The sequence below is a fragment of the Heliangelus exortis genome, chromosome 19, assembly GCF_036169615.1.
Source record: "Heliangelus exortis chromosome 19, bHelExo1.hap1, whole genome shotgun sequence".
Taxonomy (NCBI): domain Eukaryota; kingdom Metazoa; phylum Chordata; class Aves; order Apodiformes; family Trochilidae; genus Heliangelus; species Heliangelus exortis.
The window spans coordinates 3,535,931-3,562,649 of record NC_092440.1 but is presented as its reverse complement, the minus strand read 5'-3'; the positions used below and the strand labels follow the sequence as shown (position 1 = coordinate 3,562,649).

General features: G+C 41.5%; 1 protein-coding gene across 2 annotated transcripts in view; it reads left to right on the top strand.

Moving 5' to 3' along the window:
- The window catches only part of GCN1 (GCN1 activator of EIF2AK4), a 41,151-nt gene extending 18,211 nt beyond the window's left edge, over positions 1–22,940 (top strand). The window contains exons 26-58 of one of the 2 annotated variants that reach the window (XR_011729702.1): positions 808–989; positions 1,235–1,315; positions 1,688–1,831; positions 2,533–2,660; positions 2,846–3,035; positions 3,426–3,496; positions 4,271–4,436; positions 5,396–5,590; positions 5,779–6,025; positions 6,651–6,772; positions 7,066–7,180; positions 7,667–7,846; positions 8,197–8,417; positions 9,088–9,156; positions 9,304–9,442; positions 9,550–9,746; positions 10,102–10,244; positions 10,989–11,106; positions 11,263–11,478; positions 11,816–11,980; positions 12,392–12,553; positions 12,802–12,894; positions 13,134–13,281; positions 14,227–14,493; positions 14,777–14,890; positions 15,419–15,649; positions 16,131–16,324; positions 16,960–17,074; positions 18,205–18,301; positions 19,186–19,331; positions 19,871–19,975; positions 21,439–21,657; positions 22,226–22,940. Coding sequence is in view for 1 of the 2 variants with exons in the window: in XM_071763207.1 (XP_071619308.1) it covers positions 808–989; positions 1,235–1,315; positions 1,688–1,831; positions 2,533–2,660; positions 2,846–3,035; positions 3,426–3,496; positions 4,271–4,436; positions 5,396–5,590; positions 5,779–6,025; positions 6,651–6,772; positions 7,066–7,180; positions 7,667–7,846; positions 8,197–8,417; positions 9,088–9,156; positions 9,304–9,442; positions 9,550–9,746; positions 10,102–10,244; positions 10,989–11,106; positions 11,263–11,478; positions 11,816–11,980; positions 12,392–12,553; positions 12,802–12,894; positions 13,134–13,277; positions 14,224–14,493; positions 14,777–14,890; positions 15,419–15,649; positions 16,131–16,324; positions 16,960–17,074; positions 18,205–18,301; positions 19,186–19,331; positions 19,871–19,975; positions 21,439–21,657; positions 22,226–22,351 (5,105 nt within the window). In the remaining variant the exon portion in view is untranslated. Of the gene's footprint in view, positions 1–807; positions 990–1,234; positions 1,316–1,687; positions 1,832–2,532; positions 2,661–2,845; positions 3,036–3,425; positions 3,497–4,270; positions 4,437–5,395; positions 5,591–5,778; positions 6,026–6,650; positions 6,773–7,065; positions 7,181–7,666; positions 7,847–8,196; positions 8,418–9,087; positions 9,157–9,303; positions 9,443–9,549; positions 9,747–10,101; positions 10,245–10,988; positions 11,107–11,262; positions 11,479–11,815; positions 11,981–12,391; positions 12,554–12,801; positions 12,895–13,133; positions 13,282–14,223; positions 14,494–14,776; positions 14,891–15,418; positions 15,650–16,130; positions 16,325–16,959; positions 17,075–18,204; positions 18,302–19,185; positions 19,332–19,870; positions 19,976–21,438; positions 21,658–22,225 lie in introns of both variants that reach the window. The other variant, XM_071763207.1, reaches the window with a different exon arrangement.
- The last annotated feature ends 3,779 nt before the right edge of the window (positions 22,941–26,719 follow it).

Sequence of the window (26,719 nt, the reverse complement as noted above, 5' to 3'; positions counted from 1 at the left end):
GGGAGGGGAGGAGATTTGCATCAGAATTGAGACTGGAATGACAGGTTAGCTAGGTTAAAGGAAATAGAGCTGGCAAATGGACACCTACTGTGGGACAAATGTACTTTAACAGTGGTTCAGTTAAATTGTATCAGATCCCTGTATGTATTCTCCTGCTCAGAAGTAAAATTTTTTTTTAAAAATTTTTAATGAATTTTCATTCTCAGTGTACACACAGTCTTAATGCACTTGAAATAATGGATTATATCTCAACAGGGGTTGTGTGATGGACTTGATTTTGTGTCCCATTTTCCCCTTGCCCACAAGTATTTCCAGGATAGACAAAACCTTCAGCTTTGCCTTTCTGTCTATTTTAAACCATTGAATTGTTTCAATTTAATTTACAGTGTGTTTTTTTGCACTGTTGGAAGCATTGGATGTTATTTGGAATCCTAATTTAATTAAAGCCAGCTCATTTAGGTAGCAAGCAACAGCAATATCAGGTGGAATCTTAGAATCATTAAGTTGGAAAAGACCCTAAAGCCACACTGTAGCTGCTTTGAAAAGGCTGAACTTTGTGTGGGGTAAGTCCAGATACAGATCATAGAATCATAGGGGTTGGAAGGGACCTCGAAAGATCATCTAGTCCAACCCCCAAGATGAGACAGTGTTCTTAGACCTGGTGTTTGTAGGAACACAGAGATACTTAAGGTCACTGAGCATGTTTGTACATAGGCTTGGCCATATCCACAAGCTGGCTGTGTCCTTTTTGCTGCACTTACAAGCAAGACAAAGATCAGCTGTGCTCACAGGATTTCCTTTTCACAGGTGCTGGCCCCTTATCAGCTCCAGCGTTTTCCTTAGTCTTTCCTCTCCTAAAGACTGTTATGACTGACACACCTCATGACAGTGAAGACAAGGAGGAGTTTCTGGTCAAGATTCTGCAGATCCTCACAGTCCATGCTCAGCTGAGATCATCAGCAAATGGCCATGCTTTGCTGGTGGATGAGGTGAGAGCTTGGGGGTATCAGATGACTTCAGCAGTTGTTCAGGTAATAAAATAGCAGTGTGTAAACTGCACAAACCAAAATTAATTCTGCAAGTTAAAAATTTAAGATTCCTTTCTGTAAGGTTACCTGTCCCTTTTTTTTCTTGTGATTTTTACAAGGAATGTCACACACAGGTGAGGTACTTTGGAGTCAGAAGACATAAGGCTTTTTCTCCTCTCTCTGTCTTTTTCCCCCCAACCTTTCAGAATGGCCCAGAGTTGCTGCCCCGGAGAGACATGCTGGTTCTGCTGACCCAGGTGATTGGAACAGGTTCTCCACGGTTACAGGTGAGTCCTTGGCTTTATAACCATAGTCAGGATTCTGCCTAAGTTTCATCAGCACCTAACTGAGGAGGTACACCCACCTGCTTTAAGTCTTTGAGACTGATGGTTTATATGTTACCAATTTTATCCTATGTTTATGGTATTGTTCTTAGGATAGAAGTGCCTGTATCTTTTTTCCTGTGTTTTTTTTTTCACCAAACGTATTCTTCAGCTTCCATCAGTAACACCTTATTCCTTCTCTCTGTCAAGCAACTTTAGCTGCCACTCCCCTAAGTGTTTATTCATCCTCAACCCCCACCCTGTGTTTGCTTTGACCAAATGCACAGAAGCAGAAGGCAGCAATAGAATCTCTCATCCTTCCTCATGGCATTTTAGGTGTTGGCTTCCAATGCACTGACCACCCTGTGCACAAGCAGCAGTGGGAAGAATGGCTGTGCCTATGCAGAACAGGAGGAGATTGATGTGTTACTTCAGGCCCTGCAGTCTCCATGCATGAATGTCCGAGATGCAGCTCTCAGGGTAGGTGGGAATTGTTCAGGGTCACAATAAGTTCCTTAATTTTTTAAGAAGTTAATTTTCTCCAGCACTGATGAGGAAAGGCTTTAGCTGTGATGCCAGTCTTTGGGCAGTGTGCCTGCAGGAGGAGGCAGTAGCTACTGAATAATAATGCTCCAAGTGTAATGCTCTGTGCTAGATTTATCATGCAAAAAAGAGCATCCTGGGTGTACCCATGCTCCCACTGAAACAGGTGTAATTGCATGAATTTAACACCTATTTACAATTGCATAGAGCTTAGTCTTATAGAGAGCTGTGAAAAAATTACTATGTCTATATTAGACCCCGTGTCTTTGGAAAACTTCAGGCTTAGTTGCTTCTGAGAACATAAACAAAGAAACTAAAAAGCCAGGGGTCTTTGTTTTCTTTGCTGTGGAACAAATTTCAGCTTAACTCACTTGAATTATTCTTCTCAGAGGTTACAGTCATCAGCACCCAAGTGGGTGCCTAACTGCCTCTGCAACCTGCACAGGGAGTCCTGCTCTTGATTTTCCCCATCTCACCTATTAGCAGGGCAGTCCTTGATAAACACTGGTAGTGTTCTGCACAAGCAAAATGTGAATTTTGACAGATCCAACCACTAAAAGAATGACTTATCATAGTGTCTTTAGGTATCTGTTTCTAAAATCAGATCCTTGTACTGATTCTCCTGTAAACTAATTCAGGGACTGATGGAGCTACAGATGGTTCTGCCAACCCCAGACAGAGATGAAAAGAATGGACTGAATCTGCTGCGTCGCCTTTGGGTTGTGAAGTTTGATGTGGAAGATGAGATTCAGAATCTGGCAGACATGTAAGAGTCCCTCCTACCTGACTGGATTGTAAGGGGACCTCTCCTCTCCTCACCTTGTGGAGCTCCACTGGCAGGGGCTCTGCTGCCCACAGGTGGAGGGCAGCCTTAGATGACCCTGATACTTACACCTAGTAATAGTTTCTCTTGCTGAAGAGGGATCCATCACTTCTGTGTGTGTGCTGCAGGTTGTGGGATTCCATGGGTCTGGAGCTGCAGCCTGACCTCTGTTCTCTGCTGATCAAAGATGTCATCTACCATGAAGAGGCAGTGCGACAAGCAGGTGCTGAAGCTCTTTCCAGAGCTGTAGCTCAATATCGAAAACAGGCAGCAAAGGTCATGAATAAACTTACAGAGATCTACCAAGAAAAGCTCTACGTAAGTCCTGTGGGGTTGAAAGGCACAAGCTTGCTCTATATTTTAACTTTTGTTAATCACTTTTCCTCTTGTCTGTCTTGAGGATGCGCATGAAGCCTGCTGCTGCTCTGTGCTTGCTTATCACAGACTTAATTGTCTTGATCCTCACCAGGCAGTAATGGCACCACTGAACAGGTGGTATACATGTGCCTGAGGTGATGCAGAAAGACTGTGGCAGAGCAGGGTCAGTTGGAGTCTTTTTGGGCTTAAGCTAGCTCTCATACCATGCTCTTCTGTGAGTTCTGCCACACCTCTATGCAGTACTATAAACTGGCTTTGCAGGTATGGCTGACAGTGTTCTATGCATATGTGTCCTTCCACAAAAATTGGAAAATTGTTTTTGCCTTGCAGAGGCCACCTCCAGTTCTGGATGCTTTGGGACGAGTGATATCTGAATCACCACCTGACCAGTGGGAAGCAAGGTACAGTCATCTCCAGCTTGATCTCATCACTCCCTGTGCATCCAAATGAGATGTCCCAGATTTTTATTTGGAAGTTCAGGCAGTGGAGAAATAAGGGAATGTCAAAGGAACAAATTGTATGTGCTTGTATTGACTTGTTGGTTCCATGCTTCCTTCTGATAGAGAATATTTGTGCCCCTCACTTAGGCTGTGCAGGCCAAGGTGAAATGCTGTCAGTTCCATCCAAGTATTGGATACCATCTTCTGTGTCCTTCAGATAAGAGCAGAATCTTCCCCTCTCATGCTGTCTGATTTTTGTCTTATCTTACTGTATTTCTACCTCCAATGGGCAATTGATTGTTTCAGGAGCAGCAGCTCGAGCCTTAATGAGCTGGACTAATTCCAGTTTGGATAATTACTTTTTTGCCTGCTTGTATGCCCTGTACAGGTTTAATTGGGGATCATCTTGTTCATCACCTGTCTTAACCTAATCTTCTCTTTAGTGCTGTTATGCCTTGTTGTAAAGCAGTAGATGAAGTGATCCTGATGTCAGTCCTTGTTGGTCAAAGTATCTGTAATGATTAATCAAGACAAAAGTCATTATATGGCTGAAGGATTGTTGTCCTTTGTGGAGCCTGCAGCATGGGGTTTTGTAATGAAATGCACATAGGTTGGCCATGCTGAAGCACTTCAGTTTTGTAGTGGCTTTCTCTTGCAGGTTTTTGGAGTGTACTACTGATAGCAAAGCAAATGCTGTCAGAAGTCAGTAAGCTCACAAGCTCACTGTCTTTGCAGGTGTGGCATAGCTTTGGCCCTCAACAAGCTCTCACAGCATCTGGACAGCTTTCAGGTGAAGCCTCTCTTTCAGTTTTTTGTACCAGATGCCCTGAATGATCGCAGTCCTGAAGTGAGGAAGTGCATGTTGGATGCAGCTCTTTCAACACTCAACACTCATGGCAAAGTAAGTCTGAACACTTGTGTCTAGCAGTGGAAAAAGAAAGTGGGATGAAAATGTAGGTACTGTGCTGGCACCCACAGATTTTTTTCTTAGAGGTTGCTGTTAGTTGTAATAGCTAATAATTTTCATGTAGTAAGAATTTTTGTGTGTCTGGAATTGTTCTGTTGGTGACAAGTGTTGGCTAAGTGTAGGGGTCTGGGGTTTTTTCCAGCAAAGAAGAGATAATGCTGAATAAACTGGAGCTAAAACCCTATAGAACTAGAGTAGTAGAATTAAAACCAGACCACAGATCTTTTAGTTGTGGGAAGGTGAATTTTCCCTTTCAGGCCTCATGCAAAGCAAAACACAAAAGCTTGCTGATTATTGGCTAATTAAACTGAAAACAGCTGAAGTTTTTCGGAGAAAAGAGAACGATCCTTCTCCTCACTGTCAGCCTTTTTCCAGCAGTGTGAGATGGGGGAAGACAAGGCATGCAGGGTGTAAATTGCTCAGCTTCTCATTTCCTGATCCATGCAAGTCACCTCTTCTGAGCAGCCCTCTGTGCTCCTGTTAAGCACAAGACAATTACAGTGTTTTCATATAATTCACTGCTTCCTTCTGTTTCTTTGAAAAGCAATGCAATTTTATCTTTCTGCTCTCCCTTTGCACATGGAGCAGGCACTGATGCCATGGCATGACTGCATGGCAGTCTTGCCTAGTACCTTGTGTTGCTTCTGGCAGAAGCATCACGCTGGCAGGTTTGGGGGATCTAATTTGAAAAAGCTAACTTCTTTCTAGCAGAAAATACTTGTTGCTTGTCAGGATGGCACAAGGTTTTATGTGATGTGACACAGTTAATGAACTGTAAATACAGTGTGATTGTTCAGTTTGTTGGCTCAAAGCAGAACAAAAAAGTCCACTGAGCATAGCAGATCTCATTCTGAGTCGACTCTAGTGGCAAGTTCTGTGGTTTTGTTTTTCAGGACAATGTTAACTCTCTCTTGCCAGTGTTTGAAGAATTCCTGAAAAATGCTCCTAATGATGCCAGTTATGATGCTGTCAGGCAGAGCGTGGTTATTCTGATGGGTTCACTGGCAAAACATCTGGACAAGAGTGACCCTAAAGTAAAACCAATTGTTGGCAAACTGATAGCAGCCTTGTCCACACCATCTCAGCAGGTAGGTGTCTTCTTGGAAGAGCTTCGTGTTTCATGCAGAGGCAGGTTAATGCTGTGATACTTTGGGGAATATCAGAGCAATGAAAAACGACTCTGGTGACAGAAAACTGTCATTGTGGGGGCAGTCAAAGGGAGGTTATGTTGGTGATGAGTATCTTGTGATCTAATAGCTGGTGGGTTGTTTTCCAGGTTCAAGAGTCAGTAGCAAGCTGTTTACCACCTCTGGTGCCTGCAATTAAGGAGGATGCAGGAGGAATGATACAGAAGCTAATGCAGCTGCTTTTAGAGTCTGATAAGTATGCTGAGCGCAAAGGTGCAGCGTACGGGCTGGCAGGCCTGGTGAAAGGCCTTGGCATCCTCTCTCTCAAGCAGCAGGAGATGATGACCACACTGACTGATGCTATCCAGGACAAGAAGAACTTCCGTCGGCGTGAGGGTACGGGATGGCTTTTCCCTCCAAATACTTCCAGTTTCTCTTGTTCCTGTTGCCACTAAGGTCAGATCAAATGTAATCTGAACCCCTGTGCTTGGTTAATCCGCATTTGTTTTACTAAAGTTTGCAGAGAAGGAAAGGGGGAGCCAATGAGACCGTTGATAGTATATAGACCACTGCAACTGCTCTTTGCATTATGGTGGAGGAAGGGTTTCTGGTTTTAGACAACATTCTGGGTGCCTGTCCCTCCAGTTTTCAAAGGCAGGTGTTGCAGGGTGGGCTCCTGCTTTCTGTGAGACTGTGCATGTTTGGCTCCAGCTGGTCCAGAGGGGCTTTCAAAGCCTACTTGTTCCTTTTGCTGCTGGATGTTTCTAGTCCTTATTTCTGCCTACCTAAGCTGGGACCTCAGGACTGTTAAATGTTTTTAATGCTACTGGGCTGCTTCTTGTCCTTTCTGAGACCAGACATCCTACCACAACACTAGCCACAAGTTCTAGAAGGCAAGACACTTTGCAGTTTGAGAGCTTTTGGAGAAATTCTATAGCTATTCAGCAAATTCTGTCTTCCCTTTCCATCCCCTTTAAACAAAGATGTATTTTCCTCTGTCCTTTTTGGTTGTTTTATTTAGGAGCTCTGTTTGCCTTTGAGATGCTCTGCAGCATGCTTGGAAAGCTCTTTGAGCCCTATGTGGTTCATGTGCTACCTCACTTGCTTCTTTGCTTTGGAGATGGGAACCAGTATGTGCGAGAGGTAAGATGTTTTAAATTCCCAAGAACAGTGTTAAAAGGAAACTGAAATGGAATGGATATGAATATTTTTTATAACTAGGCAAATTGAGAGAGTAGGTGCATCTCTTGAGAATACAATTTGATCTTAATAACTGGAAGCATCTCAGTGAATTGGCCATTAATTGAGAGCTGCTTGGCTATCTGCATCATTGTACTCAGACATTGTTTTATGTGAAGGCTTTGTTCCCATTGAGTCTCTGAGGAAGGAAAAAACATGCATTGTGACAGCTTGTGAATGTTCTCTTTTCCTTGGAGGCTGCAGATGACTGTGCCAAAGCTGTGATGAGCAATTTGAGTACTCATGGAGTGAAGCTGGTTTTGCCATCACTTCTTGCAGCACTAGAAGAGGAATCTTGGAGAACCAAAGCTGGTACGGACCAATAGCTGACTGACATGATTGAGAGTAACTCACAGTTCCCTTTTCTGTCATTCCCCTTGTTTATTCCTTCGTCCCTACAGATACTTGTGGTAGCTTATTGTCTCATAAGGAGACTGTGGCATTTAGAGCTTTTGAGATCTAAATCTGTTCCCTGACAGAATTGAGCAACTCCTTTCCCTTCAGCAGATTCAAGGGGCACCTTTTGCCCCTCATTTATCTAGAAGTACTCCAGAGCTGGAAGTTTTCTTCCCTCCCTTCTTTTTCCTGATAAAACAACAAAGTAGTTTTTAGTTTCTTATATTGGCATAGAGTGGCTTAATGCATTTCAGCATCACATGTGTGTTCTTTGACTGGTCATACCACTTGTAGATTGGAATTTGAGATAAATGTGATCATCTTCTAGTAGCTCTTCTTAATGTCATAAATTTTGTTTTGTTTTGTTTTTTCTTTCTTTCTTTTGGTGTACATCACACCCAGGATCCGTGGAGCTCCTGGGAGCTATGGCATATTGTGCTCCTAAACAGCTCTCTTCCTGCTTACCCAATATTGTGCCAAAACTTACTGAAGTGCTCACGGATTCCCACGTGAAGGTGCAGAATGCAGGGCAGCAAGCTCTGAGGCAGATTGGGTCTGTCATCAGGAATCCAGAGATCCTGGGTAAGAACTGTCTGCATCTCTTACACCAAGAATGGTCCTGGCATGACTGTGGTTTATAATAGCAAGGTTTATGTTCACTGTGTTTAGGATCAAATCCAAACCTCTGTAGAAACTAAACTACTTCTAGAAAAGTTAAACACAGAAGTTTAAAAGCAGCTGTCTGCTTTAAGGCTAACTGAATGCTCTTGTCCATTTTGACAGCTAATGTTAATAGGCTTTGGGTGTTTCTGTGCTTTTAGTTTCTGTGGAAAGATCTAGAACATGCCACAGGAGAACATTTGCTCACCCTGATAGGCATTTGTGTTTAATGTACAAATCAAGTCTTTTCTCTGCTTTTTAAAAATGTTCAGCAATCGCTCCAGTTCTGTTGGATGCTCTCACTGACCCCTCCAGGAAGACCCAGAAGTGTCTGCAGACTCTCCTGGATACCAAATTTGTCCATTTCATTGATGCTCCATCCTTAGCCCTGATCATGCCAATTGTTCAGAGAGCTTTTCAAGATCGTTCCACAGACACCAGGAAAATGGCTGCCCAGATCATTGGGAACATGTACTCTCTGACTGATCAGAAGGTATGTTGCTAAAAAAGCTCTTTAATGTGTGCTGTATTTACTGTGTACAATATAACAGAGAAAGCACTTGAGAGAATTTATTTAGTTTGGAGATTTTGCTGCTAGGGCAGACAATGTTAGAATCCACACATCTTCTTTAATTAAATGTATGTAAATGAACAGATAAGGGCTGTAAGGATAGTGACAATGCTCAGGTCCTTAAGACTGCCACCTTTGTACTTTGGTCATCTTATTATTACCAAATTTATCTCTGCAAAAAGATGTTACAATATTTACCATGTAAGAAATACTTTAACAAACAAGCAAAACTAGTACCAGTGAAACAACGGATCAGCTGCTTACAAATGTTTGAAAAATATTTGTAGAACCCACTGTGGTCTAAATAACTGATAAGTTCTTGTGCTGATAATCTCTACCTTTAAATCTTGTGTAAATGTTAAGAGTTGGATTTCCCTTAAATACAAAGTGCTATGTTGTGGGGGAGCAGCAAAAAGGTTTCTTGGGCTTGCAGAGCAATTCAGTGTGCTTATTTGCAGGATTGTGAAAGCATCTGATTAACCTCTAAGGGTATTATGGGTGAATGCTAATAATAAGGGGCTGAATGCCCTTTATGTGAAGGTGACTTAGTTTTCTTTCTCATTTCTCTTACTCTTTGGCTCTTTGTTTTCAGGATCTGGCTCCTTACCTACCCAGTGTGACTCCTGGACTGAAGGCATCTCTATTAGATCCTGTACCCGAGGTAAAGTCTTCTGTACAAATACAATTTATGTTTCAGTGCCCTGGGTTACGCTTTGTCTTAGGCTTTTTTAGACCTGAATCAGGCTGACACATCTCTCTTAGTAACTCTGGCTGGATGTTGCAAGCCCCTGTTCCTTCTCTCCGCTAGGTGCGCACGGTGTCTGCAAAGGCGCTGGGAGCCATGGTGAAGGGGATGGGGGAATCGTGCTTTGAGGATTTGTTGCCATGGCTGTTGGAGACACTGACATATGAGCAGAGCTCAGTGGATCGTTCTGGTGCTGCTCAAGGTGAGGGCAACTGTGTCTGAATACTGAGCTCAGGCTTTCTCCTGTTAAATCAGATCAGCTTGTTCTTTCTTGTGTTCATCAGTTATGTTACCTGCTTTTTTCCCCAGGTCTGGCTGAAGTTATGGCTGGTTTGGGGGTTGAAAAGCTGGAGAAACTTATGCCAGAGATTGTAGCTACTGCCAGTAAAGTGGATATTGCTCCACATGTACGAGATGGTTATATTATGATGTTCAACTATCTGCCAATTACCTTTGGAGACAAGTTCACTCCCTATGTTGGTCCCATCATTCCTTGTATCCTTAAGGTATGTATTAAGGCTTGAAGAGGCTTTTTTATTAGAGGATAAAAAGAAGGCTCCTGGAGTATTTTGTGTGTCAACTATAGTAATTGTGAGACATGCAGAGACTTGTCCAGCTTTGCTGGACTAGATAAAATACAAAAGAATTGAAAATACCATTTCTTCTTTCAAGTTACTTTCTTGCTGTCTTATTTTTGTAGTCACCAGTAATTTCTTGAAATCACCTTGTGTGTTCACAACTCTAGTTCATTTACTTTTCCTGGCTGAGAGAAAAAACATCCTTTTGTTTCTCTCCTGTTGGTTTTGTATATTGTGCTGAAAAGAAAAATATCTTCAGAGACACATTTCTCTCTCTGTTCAGGCACTGGCAGATGAGAATGAGTTTGTGCGGGACACTGCCCTGCGCGCTGGCCAGAGAATCATAAGTATGTACGCTGAGACTGCCATTGCCCTTCTCCTGCCACAGCTTGAGGATGGCCTATTTGATGACTTGTGGAGGATAAGGTGAGGGATAACAGTCTTATCCACAGATTGTTCTCTTCCATGTTTGGATTCAGACTATTATGTTGTTCCTCCTGGGAAGCAAAATCAAGTCTCTCTTTTAGCTTGTTAATTTCCATACGATGCTTTATAGCACTGAGTCTGCAAAGCCCTGCCAGCCCTGTATCAAGTTTCTTGGTACCTGCAAAGCATTCCTACTAGATTATTCATTCTGGTAGTGATTCAGAAAAATACTGCCAAGGCAGTTGATGTGACAATATTTAGCTCTTATATATTCTTTTTCATTTTTCAAAATGCTGAGTAAGTCATTCTCCTGTGTATGTAAGTGTGCAGTCGGGCACTCACAGCTAATAAGAACTGCTCAAAAACAAGTTGTGTTAAAAGGCTTGTGTCAGCTGAGTGCTTATGAGTGCACTTATTCCAGGTGAATGTCTTTTGAGTTGAGACAGATACTGCTGATGTCTTGTTCCTTTTTAGAGTCCAGGATATTCCCCAATTCATTGCTTTGATTCCAGAGTTCTCTCAACCTCTTCCAGTTTGGAATCCATTCCTTCCCTTGCAAAGGAAGCATGCTGCTTCTCAGTCACATAGGCAAACTGATCTCGTGTGTCAGCCCATGCAGCATTTTGGTGCTGACCAGATCTTCACTGTGCATTTTGCTCCTGTCTGCATTTGATATGCTGTCACTCTTGGACAGGTACCACCTGAATACCCTGTTTGTAACACTTGACTTGCTCCTGTTGCCAGGTTTAGCTCAGTTCAGCTCCTTGGAGATCTTCTGTTTCATATCTCAGGAGTCACTGGAAAAATGACCACAGAAACTGCCTCAGAGGATGACAACTTTGGAACAGCGCAGTCAAACAAGGTAAAGCCGGTTTTGTCTGTTGTGCCTGTATTTTATTTTATTTTTTTTTAATCAGCATGGAAGTCCTGCTGGAAAGACATGACGAGTTATCGTATTTTTTTTTCTTTTTATAAATTTTGGGAGTGGGTAATACAGTTTTCTGCTGTTTCTTTCCAGGCTATCATTAATGCTCTTGGTGTGGAGAGGAGGAACAGGGTGCTGGCAGGGCTGTACATGGGCCGGTCAGACACCCAGCTGGTGGTACGTCAGGCCTCCTTACACGTCTGGAAGATTGTAGTCTCAAACACTCCTCGCACTTTGCGTGAAATTTTGCCCACGCTCTTTGGGCTCCTGCTGAAATTCTTGGCCAGTACCTGTGCGGATAAACGAACGGTGAGAAACTGAGCAATGCCTTCCTGTTCCTGCAGGTGACCATGTAAACTGATTCCTGAAGAACACGGGATAATTATTTTCTATAAATCACTCTAATGCTGTCATTAATTTAACTGTTCTGTGCCTGAGTCTGTCTGAGTTCTCTCATTGCTGAAGGTGATTGTGATGACAGTAAAACTATTTTTCTGTGGTTACTTGGAATAGTAATATTTCCATTCCTACTAATCTGTCTCTACTGTGAACAGTAATTTATGGCCTAAAGTGAACATTTGCTCACAGTTCACCTTCTTAAACTTTTTAAAACAGGAAAAATAATCAATACATTTTTGGGGGACAGGTTGCAGCACGGACATTAGGAGACCTTGTCCGAAAGTTAGGAGAGAAGATCCTTCCTGAAATTATTCCTATTCTGGAAGATGGACTGAGGTCAGACAAGAGTGATGAGAGGCAAGGAGTCTGCATTGGGTTGAGTGAGATAATGAAATCTACCAGCAGGGATGCGGTAAGTTAAATGTGGAAGGTGAAATCTCCAGTTTTCTGGATGTCTGTTATGATGCAGATGAGTAGGTAGTGCAGATGAGATGGAACAATACAGCCAGTGCTGGGCTGCTTTTATGGACTGAATTCAGGGCTTAGAACTAACATGAGTTTCTTTTCAGGTAAATGTGTGTATTTGTAGCTGTCAGTAAATTTAGATCATTGCACAGTTCTGACTTTTATGAGATTTAATAATAGAAATCATCCACTAGTTAGCCTCAGAAGACTGCAGCTCTTTCTGTTGATCAGTCCTGTTTTTCTTGTATTTCGAGCAAACTGCAATTTAGTTCCAAATTCTGCTTTCTTTGCTATTTTAATGAGATGCATGTGTCTGTTGTGCTTTAGACGTTGTGTAATTTCATCTCTACATTTTTAGGTACTGCTTTTCTCTGAGTCCCTCGTTCCTACAGTGAGAAAAGCACTCTGTGACCCTCTGGAAGAAGTCCGAGAGGCTGCAGCTAAAACATTTGAACAGTTGCACTCAACAATTGGACACCAAGCTCTTGAAGATATCCTGCCATTTTTGCTGAAGCAGCTGGTAAGCATTGCTCATTGTTAGTCAACAACTTGATGAATGATGTTGTGGGACAGGTTTTGCTAAGGAGCTGAAAGCAAAAGCAGGATTGCAGGGGTAGATTGTCTCCTCTGTGGAATGATCCTAGCCATTGGCAGGGATGGTCTTGTGTACTGGTTATATGATCACACAGTAAATTGTCACTTGAAATAGTGTCAGCTTGGTGTGTCACAAGTAATTTCTCAGGTTTGTAACTTTCTCTTTCCCTGTAGGATAATGAAGAGGCATCTGACTTTGCTGTGGATGGTCTCAAACAAGTTATGGCTGTCAAGAGCCGTGTGGTGCTACCTTATTTGGTGCCAAAGGTACAGTTGAAAACAATTTTTAAACTTCAGAACTGTGCTTTCTACTCTGCTTGCTGCCAGTTTTCTTTGCACAGACGCCAAAAGGAAGAATTTGAAATTTTCTTCTTATTTTATGCTCAAAAAGTTGTCATTTGGGTTGTGATGCATTTATAGTTAGAAAGTTTTCATGCTGTAGATGAAGTGATGTTCTTCTGAACAGCTTTCTGCTTGTCTCATTTTTTGTTGCTGTTTTTCTCTAGCTGACTACCCCCCCTGTGAACACCCGTGTGCTAGCTTTCCTTTCTGCAGTGGCAGGGGATGCCCTGACACGGCACTTGAGTGTGATCCTGCCTGCTATGATGTCTGCACTGAAGGAGAAACTGGGAACCAGTGAAGAGCAATTGGCAAGTAGCAGAGCTCAGCTCTTTGTTGTGACAGGCTGCTGGAAGATGGAGCTTTGGGTTTCCCACCTTGCACAGTATCTGTGTTCTCTAGAGTCACAGATTGCATGTTTTAATTCAGTCCATTAGGTTCCTCAGGATGAGTCTTTTTGCCTGGTGGCATATTGTTAGCCTTCCAAATCTATTTGTATCCATATAAAAGTCTCTTTGACCTGCAACAAGATATAATTCTCAGTTTACTTATTCTTGGAGAACTGCCGGAGTTAACTTTGTATTTTTTCTTGGGATAGAAGACTGAGAAATTAAAGGGCTGACAGGAGGAAGTCTCCTGTTTTGCATGCAGCACTCCTCACTGCTTTCCAAAACATCGGGTGTTTGGACTCCACAGAACATCCTGGAGTTGTGATTGTGGATAGGCATGTGCATAAATTAGTGAACTGGGAATGTGAGTGACAAAGTCCTCTTGTCTGTCTGCTGTAGGTGCCCATTAGCTCAGCTTCTAGCCCCGGGTGTGCCTGGAGATCTCTGATGCACCCACAGACATGCTTGTAATTAGTGTTATGATGGTACAGCATTAAACTACTTAAATCAAAAAAATATTATCTGACAAGACCCACAGTCTCTGATGGGTAAGATGGAGGACACTGAACTACTCTAATTTCTGCAAATTAGCCCTTCTGCAGCTGGAGAGCAACCTGTGCAGCCATCAGTTCAGCAGAGTTTAGTTGCTTGATACGTTTTGAGACTGGTTATATCCCTGTCTCTGCTCCAGGACTGAATCAAGCCTTTAATAATGATATGACCTGCTAATTAATGAGAGACAATTAGCTAGTGGGGTATGTTGTAATATTTCTGTAGGAGATAATGGTGTGAATAACATGGGGAAACCTAGGGCTAAATTTGGCTTCTTTTTATTTGAGAGTTAACAAAGTGAATTTAAACTCTTTAGGAGATGGCAAACTGCCAGTCTGTAATTCTCTCTGTGGAAGATGATGTTGGACAGAGAATTATAACTGAAGATTTGCTAGAAGCTACCCGCAGCCCTGAGCTGGGAATGCGACAGGCAGCAGCTGTCATCCTGAACATCTACTGCTCCAAGACAAAAGCAGACTACACTGGTCATCTGAGGAGCTTGGTGTCAGGCTTGATACGCCTGTTCAATGACACCAGCCCTGTGGTTCTGAATGAAAGCTGGGATGCACTTAATTCCATCACCAAGGTGAGAGACAGCTTCAAAGGGTTCCAGGGATAATGCCTGAAAAGGAGAAAAAAGGGCTAGCTGGTAAAATACTGCCTAAATGAAACCTTCTGTTTTGGTGGTAAACTACACTTACGTTTGCAAATCCTGCAAAGTTTTGAGAGTTGTGAGACGAGTTTGACCTTGGCTTTGTGAGTGAGGGGGCAGGAAACAGGTGTCTTCTCTTGACACACCTGAGAAGAATTCACAAAGAACAGCTGCTTACCATGTTGCCTCATCTTTGTCTTACCCCTTTCTCCTGCAGAAATTAGATGCTGGGAACCAACTTGCTCTCATAGAGGACCTGCACAAGGATATCCGGATTGTAGGGAATGAGGCCAAGGGCGAGCACGTGCCAGGATTCTGTATTCCTAAGAAGGTAAAGGATCAGGATGAGCATGGATTTGTCACAGCCTTAATACCTCCCCTTTTTGGAGGAGCTAATTGATATGACTTTACAGCTATAAGCAACAGTGGCTGTCGGGGCATTCCAAACCCCTTTGATATGTTGGAGAGACTTTTTCTAGGTTACTGCTGCTGTTGAGTTGCCCTGCAGAAGGTTTCTCTTGTAACAAAATCTTTGACAGTTCTGTTATGTATGTATGTCATGGTCCCTGGCTGCTTTCTGTGGGGGAGTGAACTGGACTTCTGTGCCAAATTTCTCGGGTTTAAAAATTCCCTGAGCTGCCACCGTTTTTCTCATAGCAACTGGCGCAGTAAGGCATAGATGCATGAAATCAAACCAAATAAAAGTGGCTCTGTAAATGTGGAAGCAGGCAGCCAAAGATCAACAGGAAATGGAGAAAAATTATAGAAGTTGTGCATCTGGTGTATAACAGAATTAAAAATAAAGTACATGTTTTTTGTGTCCTAGCTTTTAAGATTTCTTATTCGATTTTCATGACAGGGAGTGACTTGCATACTCGTGGTGCTGCGGGAAGGTGTTTTAACTGGTAATCCAGAGCAGAAGGAGGAGGCAGCAAAGGCCTTAGGGCTGGTTATTAAGCTGACTTCTGCTGAAGCTCTCAAACCATCTGTGGTGAGCATTACTGGGCCACTTATTCGGATTTTGGGAGATCGGTTCAGCTGGAATGTCAAGGTGGCTCTGCTTGAAACATTAAGTCTTCTTTTAGCCAAGGTAAGATTAAAATAGTTGACTATGGTTTGTAAGTATTTCCATGGTAATCTGGAGAAATACATGTTGCTGTTCATGCAAATACAGGAGGGATGCCTGCTGCTGTACAGCTGATATTTAGGAATGGCACTGTAGCAGGGTTGTATTTTTCAGCAGCTTCTGGCCTACCAAAAAAGCCCCCAGCGCTTCAGTTTCTGGACTTCATATTGCTAAATGATGATAACACTTTAAATTATTAAAAGCTAAAATGTAATAATTTGTGTGTCCACCATTTTTGTGAAATGCTAATTCCAAAGATGATGTATTTGAACTGAATTAAGGGGGTTTTCTTTTAGTTTCATGATTTTTCCTATTTAGTAATGTTAGATCTCAGTCAGGGCTAGCCGACAGCTCTAGAAGAGATCATGCTATTTTCAGGCTTTGATTTCTGGCCACTGTTTCAGAGCTGACTGCACCACCTTCTCTTCTTTCATCTCTGGTATAGGTTGAGATTGCCCTGAAACCATTTTTGCCCCAGTTGCAAACAACCTTCACCAAAGCTCTGCAAGACTCAAACCGTGCTGTTCGCCTTAAAGCTGCTGATGCTCTGGGAAAACTCATCATCATCCATGTAAAAGTGGATCCTCTCTTCACAGAGCTACTGAATGGAATCCGTTCCAGTGATGACTCTGCCATCAGGTAAGCAATAGGTGGTACCTCAGACCTTCTGGCTTTCATCCTTCACCAGCAAGGATTAAAGAACGAGGAACAAAACTATTACAGCTATTTGTGTAGTATTGCTTCTCACCCCCTTAATTCTGAGGGTAAGATTTACTTCCTAGTGAAAGCAGTTGACTCTTATTCAAGGTTTCTAAAACAAAGAAGGTGGGTGTTGGGGACTTGTTGGGTCAGAAGCTAAGCTGTGACAGTCTGTCAGGGGAAGCATCTGCCCAGTTCTCTCTCCTGCACACCCCTCAGCTGCTTACTGTCAGATACAGGACTGTATCAGTTGTCAATCTGACCTGAAGTAATGCAGCTGTTCTTGTATCCTGAGTGCACAGATCCCCAAGAAATTAACTTCCTGATTTGAGAATTTTTAAAATGTCTGAATGGTCAGAAAATATTTGTATTGTAAGAGATGGACACAAGCACACAATTGTGGAAATATTCTCTAGCATGGAGTCGCCAGCAGTGCAGAGAGTATCAGTCTCCTGAATTGTGAGGCACATCAGTGTAACTGCTGCGTGAAGAATGGTTACAGGTATCCAGAGCTCAGTGTCTTCCTTGGGGGTGAAGGGACAGGCATTGTCTGACTGTATTGTGATCACTTCTAGGGACACAATGCTGCAAGCTCTGCGCTTTGTAACACGAGGAGCTGGTGCAAAAGTAGATGCTGCAATTAGGAAGAATATCAGCACGCTGCTTCTAGGGATGCTGGGACATGATGAGGTACTTCTCCAGCCAGCTGCAAAGGATCCCTGCTGTGAACTTTCTAGTATAATTATTTTCTAAAATAACTTCCAGGGGAAATTACTAATGACAGAGTAAAAGAAACATACATAAAAGAAGTATGTGGTTGGACATTACTCACTAAATTGAACACAGTCTGTAAAATTGATTTTCATGGAGCCTTCTAGTGTGTTACCTGAGAGCCAGGTGCAAGAATTAGAGATGTCAGTCACTGGTACCTGTGAAAATCTATGAGATTTGAATGTTTCCTCAGCAACCATGTATGTGGGTCTGACCTGCAGCTCCTCACCAATGTTTCTGAGGTAGCTCTGAAGTTAGGATTGGCATTTTATCTTGGAGAAAACCTGTAATACTTTCACTATATGCACATAGGTGTGTTTGTAGGCTCTCAGGTGGGGTTTATAATTTACTGTGATAAATCTGTTAGATAAGGGCAGATTATATTTCAACAACCAAGATGCTCTCCAAGTTCCATACAGGGTCTTCAATGTATGGCAGACAGCAATGCTGTCACCTGTGAGGTTAAAATTAATTAACTGGTTATTTCTTCCTTATGTTTTATTCTGTGCAGTATTGACATGAAACTATTAAGATGCTAGAAACAGAAAAACTGAGAAATTCCCACTGAGCTCTTAAGTTTCAGGAGGGAGAGGAGCAGTTTTGGGATTGGCCACATAATCAAGGCAAAACAACAAAACCTTGGAAGTTTTAAATTAAAAGTGGGAGGAGTTTATCGCAGAGATGAGCTCTAGAGATGGCTAGAAGTAATGCTTACCTTCTAGAATGTGAATCACTCTTGTAAATATGTATTTTCAAACATTCTCTTTCATCTTTATGCCTTTCCCATTTAACAAATCAGAATTTATGCAAGGTCTTTTTTCAGTCTCTGCTGGCTTTTTTGATTGTGGATTTGACTTTAAGTTCCATTATGTACAAAAACCCTTGCAAACTGGCAGAAGTCCACAGGTAGTAGGAACAAAATACTAGTAGTAATATTTATTTCCTCCTTCTCTTTTTATTTCCTATCATCTTCTGTCATTTGTTCTTCTTGCCTCTCATCTCTGTGTATTGAGCTCAGCCAGTGTTACTCTTCTTCCTCTCCTGGTCAGGATGCCACCCGCATGGCCTCAGCTGGCTGCTTGGCAGAGCTGTGTGCATTCCTGTCAGAAGAGGAGCTCAGTACTGTCCTCCACCAGCACTTACTGGGTAGGTGAAGCTGTGTTCACAGTGACTGAACTGATTCTGAAAGCAGGGGAAGAGACATTCTTAGCTGTTGGTTTGGGAAATCTATGTGCTTATTTATTTTGGTTCCTCCTCTTTATCTTAAACCTGACTCTCTAGTCAGGTTTACCACCACAGGCTGGTGGTTGTAATTTGGGGTTACCCATAAATTTTTCCTGGATTTGTTTTTGGATGAGTTGATGAAAGGACTAGCATGGCTGAGCAATTGCTAGTGCTGACACTGAGAGATTGGGAGGTGACAGGATGTTCAGGCAGGGTGGATGGGGAAGGACCTTGCACCTTTTTTAATGACACTGTGATCTTAGATGAACTTGTGCTTATTGCAGACCACATCTGATGGCTCCAGATGCTTTTGGTAACTAATTTGCCTCTAAGTTAGTTAAAACCATACATTTCTGTAGAAGCTCCTAGTGATTTGGAGTACTATGGGATTACTCTCCTCTATGGAATTGAGAATGGAATCTGTTAGATGGTTTCTAATTACAGATGGATTTTACACTTTCATTAGAAAGTCAAAGCTTATGTAATTCTGATGCCAAGCTCCAAGTTCCTAAGTGGGGTGGAGGTGATTATGTGTTACTGAGACCCCCAGAAGTGACTGAGTTGAATAATCCAATCACTTATTTGCATCTGGTTTTCTGTGTCTGCCCAGAAGAAGGTGATCCTGTCTGGTAGAGGTGTTGTATTTATCACTCTATGGCTTTCTGGGAGGAAGCAAGGCCTTGCTTTAGATGCTGCTTGTTACTTTATTTTATGGAGGTGAATTGACAATCAGAAAAAAGCTTCTTAGATGAGGAGGACTGGACAGTGGGAGCCTTGCTATTGTTCCTCTCTTTCGTTTGCCACAGATACCTCTGGTGTTGACTGGATGGTGAGACACGGCCGGAGCCTGGCTCTCTCTGTGGCTGTCAATGTTACTCCTGACAGGCTGTGTTCCCCCAGGTACTACAACAGTGTTCAGGAGATGATCCTCAGCAATGCCACTGCTGACAGGGTAAGTGCTACGTAGAGCAGAGGAGTTCTGTCACCTGCAACTCTTGGGAGTAGCTTTAAAAGGTGTGCAGGTTTCCTCTGTTACGAAACAGAGCCAGAATTCTCAAGAGCCATCTGAAGATTCTCCCTTGGCAAGATGTGGGTCCTATAGTGAGATTTACATGACTGTTCTGATCTCTCTGGAGTCAAAGATTAAATAATCTTGAACTGTAAGGAAATTACACTTCAGTTTCTCTAAAGTTCTCATTCACAGGCCAGGTTTACAAGAAATTTAAGTACTTCATTTTAGGAGGATTTTAAATCTATGTTGGATTTTGGTGTAGGGAGCCTGGGGGTTCTGTGGGGCCTGCCAGCTTGTTCCATGTCACTTACAGTCACATTATGATGTTTCCATCATATCAGTGTTTTTCTGATTTGCATGCTACGGTTTTCTTGAAAGATTGGTTTATGCTTCTGCAAAAGCTCCTCAGACCATAAACCTAGTTATAAAGGCTGCTGAACTCTGTTGTACTCATACCAGTTTTTGTCTCTGTATTGAAGATTCCTATTGCAGTTAGTGGCATCAGAGGGATGGGCTTTCTTATGAAATACCACATGGAAGAAGAGGGAAACCTGCCTCCAAAACTTTCCAGCCTCTTTATTAAGGTAAGACTTTATAAATACCTGGGGCCATTCTCATGTTTTCTGGATCTTTGAACTAATTCATGTGTGGCTTTCTTATCAAATTTTTGTATGTCAGCCTAGCATGAAAACCAAAAGCTCAGTTGTCTTATCTTGGGAAGCTTTAAATCTCCTGATCCCTGAATAGCTAAGTATTTCTTTTTGTAGTGAAGTACAGTACACTTTATCAGCCTGCTTTGCAGTTGTGAATGCAGTATTGCTATCCTCTAATATGGAAACTGGACTTTTGATCTTTCTGTGGTAAACTTCAGTTTTGATTCTTAGAAATTAATTTTTTTCTTTGCAGTAACAAACAGCTGGCAGAGAAGACAGGGAAGGAGTTATCAGTTTTTTAAGGTTGCTACAGGTCAAAGGGCCTTTGTTAGAAATGCATCAAATGCCAACTCTGACCTTAGCTGGTTTTGCTGCAGTTGGTTTTTTTTTAACTTCCACTGCTTTGGAAAGAAGCAGCTCTGAAAGACTGAGATAAAAGAGTCCTGAAGTTAACACTAAATATTCTACCTCAGAAATCCTTTCTTTCTTGGTTGTTCTTGGGTTTGGGTTTTTTTGTGTGGATAGTTTTATTTTGTCATCATGTTTCCCCCTCCTCTCACACAACCCCCCCTACCCCACCCTCCTCCCAACAAGTATCTCTCATGGTAGACAGGATCTGGATTTTGAACACTGGAACCTCAAGAGTAGGTTTTAACATCTTAGAAAAGATCAGCAAAGGTAGAGTGAGTGATGGTGCTGGAGCACTTGTTTTTATTGTAAATAAAAATGTGTTAAAATCTTCAGATTTTACATTTCTTTTCAATTTAATTGATACAGGCCATCATTCTTCAAAGCAGACCTTTTGTTTTAAAACCTGCATTTATGTATTAATTTGCATCACAATATTATAAGATATCATAATAGTCACAATGCCTTTATCACAGTATTAATAATGCAGCTGTTGGCTTTCATGTTTTAAATGTATTGATATTAAATATAAAATGAAGAGCTCCCAACTTTTTTTAATTTTAAAATTAAACCCACTGTTGAAATGCACCTTATATACAACCAGAAATCGACTTGGCTGTTGCTGTTGAGTGTACTTTACAGTGCTAACACTATCAGCTTCTGATACACTTCATGGTCATTGTCATTTCCTGAGGCAGATCAGAGGAGCATGTGGCCCTGTCAACCACATTTTTAGAAGTGTTTGTTTTGTTTGGTTGGTTTTTTAAAAGGTGTCTTGTTTTTTAAAGGTTTGACTTATATCACTGGTACACAGTTCAGTCAAACTTGTTGGTAACAATTTTTTTCTCTTATGTACCTGTGAGTTGAAAGCTGTTTGCTTTTCTTGTTAGAGTTTAAAATACTTAAACTATGAAAAAAGATGAACTACTGCTGTAAATACCTGTCATTGGTATATCTGACTGTAAGTCCATTTTTGTCCCCTTCAGTGTCTCCAGAACTCATCCAGTGACATAAAGTTAGTTGCAGAAAAGATGATTTGGTGGGCAAATAAAAACCATCTTCCCTCACTGGATCCTCAGACAATAAAACCAATTCTCAAAGCACTTCTGGACAACACGAAGGACAAAAACACCAGTGTGAGAGCCTACAGTGACCAAGCTATTGTCAATCTGCTGAAGATGAGAGCAGGTGAAGAAGTGCTTGAGGTATGAGATGGAAGAAAATGTCATAATCATGGGTAGAAGGCTGTGTCACATCTCTGTATGGTTAAGTGCTGCCTGGAGCCTCAGTGTCTTAGGAAATAAGAGTGGGACATTCCTATTTGCATAGGAAATAATGGTCTTCACCCCTATTCTCATGCTAAACCTTGAAGAAATAATCCATACTGATACTGTATATTTTTTACTGAAAATCAAGGTGCTTAACATACCTCCCATGTTTTACATAGTAGCCTTGCTTTCACAACACAGTAAGACCTTACTGAGCTGTAGTTACCTTAGCTGGGACTGCTGGGTATTGCTTTTGTCACCTGTATAATCCTACTGCATCAGTGCTGCTAGAGAGTATTTTAAGATGGGCTACATGAAACAGCCATTTCCAGACCCCTTTCCTCAGTCTTAGCTGCTCTTGGATAGTTCCCATGTCTGAAATCATAAAACCAGATGAAGGACTTCTGTATGCTTTAAAGATTATAAATAAATGCAGCTTGTTAAGGCACTTACATTTAGTCTTAGTCATAAGGCATTGGTAATTGCTGTTGTCTTCCTTCCACAGTCTGTTTCCAAGATTCTAGATGCTGCCAGCTTGGAGCTTCTTAATGAAAGCTGCAGGAGGTCTCTGAAGAAGCTTGCTGGCCAGGCTGACTCTGATGAACAGATAGATGACACTATCCTGACGTGATAATAAAGCTCCACAAGACAAGAAAACACTGAACCCACCGCTGCATCAGCATTTCAACTCAAAACACCTATTTTAAATGTTTTCATTTTTGAAAATGTTAATTCTGATGGGATTTCACGAAAAGGACTCACAGAGAGTATTTTAGTATCAAATATACCAGAATAGCCTTAATTAGACCCACATTAGTTGAAAATTGAAAATTTGGTCCCCTTTTTGAAACTGATAATGCGCAAGAAACAGCGATATTAATCAGTGCTGGTAAATTGTGGCCAATTGGGAGATGTGGCTACAGCACATCTGGCACAAACTCTGGTGACACCTATTTCCTTCCCAGGGTCTGTGCAAAAACTCCAGTACTAGAAGTCTTGTTGGTCTTTTCCATGGACCCTGTGGGGCAGGAATAGAACTCAGTGAAAGTTAAAGTGTATTGTTTTTGTGTACTGCTAACTTGCTGCTTGTGACGGTTCTGAAGACTGAAAATCTCTGTAAAACAAAGTATTTAAAATAGCCTTAGAAATCTCAAATGCAAAAGGGGGATTAACTGCAGTCTGTTTAAGGAAGGAACATTTAATAAAGGCTCTGACTTTGATCCTTCTGGCCTAAACTGTTCCTTTTTATAGATTCATTTGTCAACAAACTTATAATGTGGCTTAGTTTTTGGACCTGCTTTTTCTAGGGCATACAGTTTGTAGAGTGGGTAGTGCTGCAATCTATAAAAACCTTTTGCAGAACTGACACGAGCCAGGGTTTAAATCCAAGCTAGAAACTGACATTTAATGAAATTTGTTACTAATTGCTCTTACTAATTTCCGAAGTATCTTGGACTACACACAGCTTTTTAGAAATCCAGCTTGTGAAAAGTCCTCTTTTTTTATGATGACACAGGCTTCATAAAATACTTGGCATTTCCAAGTTAGATATTTTTGGTCAGTGGATATTGGTTATTGGTCATTGATTTGTACTGCTCTGACAAAGCAGGATTTGATCTTTCTCTCACCACACATATACCTGTTAAAAAAAATAAATCTACCTGTTATGTTGCTTGATAAAAAAGTAACCCTCCTTGATACTATGTGAGAACATTGCTGCTTGTCCTATTTCCACAGGTACTGAAAATAGTTCATTTTTGCAGCAACCACATCATCACTTCAGTGTTCTCAGCCTTGTATAAAGCAAGTTTAGATTTTGTAAGTCTTTTCTCATACATTTTCATGTTTTCTAAAGTAGTATTGCTGTACTTCATGTCTGTTCCATTCTGGTTCATATTTACCTGTGGTGTCCATTGCTGGACCATATCTTCTAGAGGGGATCACTGCTTTGCAAGCCCTACATAACACACTGGTGTCTATACCAACACAAGGGCACATAGTGTTGTTGGCACATTGGTTTGTGATTAGACAGCAAGCCAAGCTACAAACCTGTTCTCACTATTTATTTTCTATTTCATATTTATGCATTGGCTATTTCTAAAAAAAAAAAACCCAAAAACCTGCATTACTTTTGAGTTGATATTACTGAAATAACATTCTGTTTCATAATGTTTATCTGTTTTCTGAAGGTGGTTTTTAATTCTAATTTTGCCTTCCAAAATACCTGCATATCTTTTCTGCTTTCTATTATGTATTGATTAAAAAAAATGTATTGTCTGTCCCCGTGTGCAGATAATTACTGAAAATATTGAGCAGCACCAGAACTGGATTAATTCACTGTAGAAAGCCAGTTGCTGCATATTGATTGCCAGTAAGCTATGAGTACTGTGAGCAGACAATTCCAACCAATGCTGGTGGATAGCCCTTAAAGTAGCTTAATTGAGTCTGTATGTTACTTATGGGACTGCTGTGTGACATTCAATGCCCAGTCCACTAAAATAGTTTTAAACATTAAAAGTTTTATCTTTTGCTTTTCTCTTACACCCTCTCCCTTATCTTTTGGGTGGAAATAACTTGATTTACTGTCTTAAGATCTGGTCAGTAATTCTAGACTATCTTTCCTTCCCCCCTATACAAAAATCTGCTATTTTCTAGGCTTCTTAATCTCAGGATCCTACAGGATCTCAAGGATGATTGCTAGCAGCCTAAGTCAACTTTACCTGTTTATTTTCCTTTAACTCTTAAAACTATGTATTTGGACTGACTGAAAGAGTTAAAAACTCAGCTAAATCATTTTAAGGATTTGGTAGTCTCAGCACTGGTCTTAGCTGCACCTGTATCAAATTAGCTGTGTTTTGGAATAACAGGAACAGCAGTTAAGTCATGCAGTGCAGAGGCTTTTGTACACTGAAACATGTACAAAGTTGTATGCCATTCCTACCAGTTAGGTGACAAAAAGCTCAGTGGTTGTACTGGAATCTCTTCAGCATGCCAGGCAGGAAGAAAGCTGTGGCAAATTTCTGTGAAGAATGGCTGCTTGAGCTCTTCACCATGGCCATCTTGGTTTACCAGTTTTTTTTTTCCTTGGATTCTAACTGATGCTCCACAACATACGGGAAAGAAAATTATGGGTAAGTAGCAAACCTTTTTATTAACTTTTTAATTTTAGCCAAGATCTTTCATTATTTAAGGGTATTTTGATGGTTTTTATTTCACTTTGTAGCAGCAACTGGAAAAACTCATTCATCTTTCCAAACTGCAGTTGGATTTTCTGCTCAGTTGTTTCAGAAAGGGAGGAGTAAAAGGTAGGAGTGCTCACTTGCACTTACTGAGAAGATGCTAATTTTTCAATTAGAATGAAACATTCAGTTTGGATTTCAGTAGCTACTTTTCACTAAACTATTTATACACTATTTATACATAAGATCTGATAAACTGATTGTGCCAACTTGGAACCTAAAGAATTAATTTTTTTTTCTTTTCAAATGTCTTAAAAATACCAGTTGTCAGTGAAAGACACCTTTTCCCTACAATTGATTGTAATAGCATCTTTGAACTGTCAAGCAACTGTCTCTAAGTGACAGCTTAAGTGTGTGTACGTCAAAAAGATAAAAAAATAATTTATGAAAGATGTTTAAACTTTACAAGGTGCTAAAAATTGCAATGGAAAGAAGAAAACTGTGAAAACATAGAATATTTAAATATTTTGAATTTTTTATTAAGATAAATCAGTTTGGACTGTCCGGTTTATTAGGTAACATCACACCTCATGCTTTTCACATGAGGTTTCATGAGCTTAGAGGTAAAAGGAGTCATTGTCATGTCAGTTTTGAGCTGGTGGTCTGTATGCTGGATTCAAAGGGTCTCCCTGCAGCTGTGCAGTGTCCCATTAGGCTGCTGGGCGTATCTTGGGCTGCCCAAGTGCCTTACTGGGGTGGGTGATACATGTGGGGGGCTTGTTTTAGCACTGAGCTTGTTTGGGGCTACCTGCAAACCCTTTTCTAGAAGGGATTCGGTAAGGAAAAGTCTCTTGAATTCAACACACACTCATGTCTGGTAACACTCCAGCCTTTCTCCTGCTCCTCAGCTACATCTGAGGATAAAGCAGAATGAGCTATAAGTGGTGGTTTAAATGCATGAGTTGCAGAGTGAAGGTGGGATGGAGGTCATCTGAGTGGGTTTCAGGATGTGTGGTACTTGATGGGTGAGCTCTGAAGGCTAGAATATTTTTTTTTTAAGGCTGAGATTAAGTAACATCTTTAGGACAACTACTTAGATTGTAATTTTCAAAAGCATTATGGATTGGTATTTTAAAGTTAACTGTCCTTGACTATTGTGTCAATTTCTTCGACTGTTTACAGGCTCAGTTGACTGTACAGGTTTGTTCTTCAGTGTTAACACAGTTCTCCCCGTGTGAAAGACATGCATGTTAATGAGATACATATGTCAATTAAATATAAATATATGGTTAATTTTTTTTTTTAATTGTCAATAGTTTGGTTTGAATCTGTGCTAAACTGTCCTTCTAGATGCAGTACCTAGCACGTTGACTTTTTTTTACTGCATTGTTATATATGTATTGAAGGTGTGTATGTATGTATTGTAGGTGTGGGATGTGGAGTGGGGACGGTGTGGGCACAGTGGCCGATGTGTTGGAGGCCAAGGCCCCTCTGGAGCCGTGCCCAGGCACATCTCTGGATTACACACCCAGGAATCCAGCACCAGACTGACCTGAACTGCCAGACGTGCGCGACACCCCTGGGCATCGCCTGTCCCTGTGCCCGTGGGCTTCCTCACCTCGGGTTGGGCTCTGATGGGAACTGTCCTTGTCGCTGTGCGATTTGCTGCTGTGGTGCACGAGAGTCGTGTTGAAGAAGCCAAAACACGTTCCCAGTCCCCGCGCTTTGCTCCTGTACCTTCCCGGGAGCGGAGCGCATCCCTCCCGCAGTCCGCGCTCCCCTTCTGCTACGTCCGCAGACCTCACAGGAGCGCCCACGGG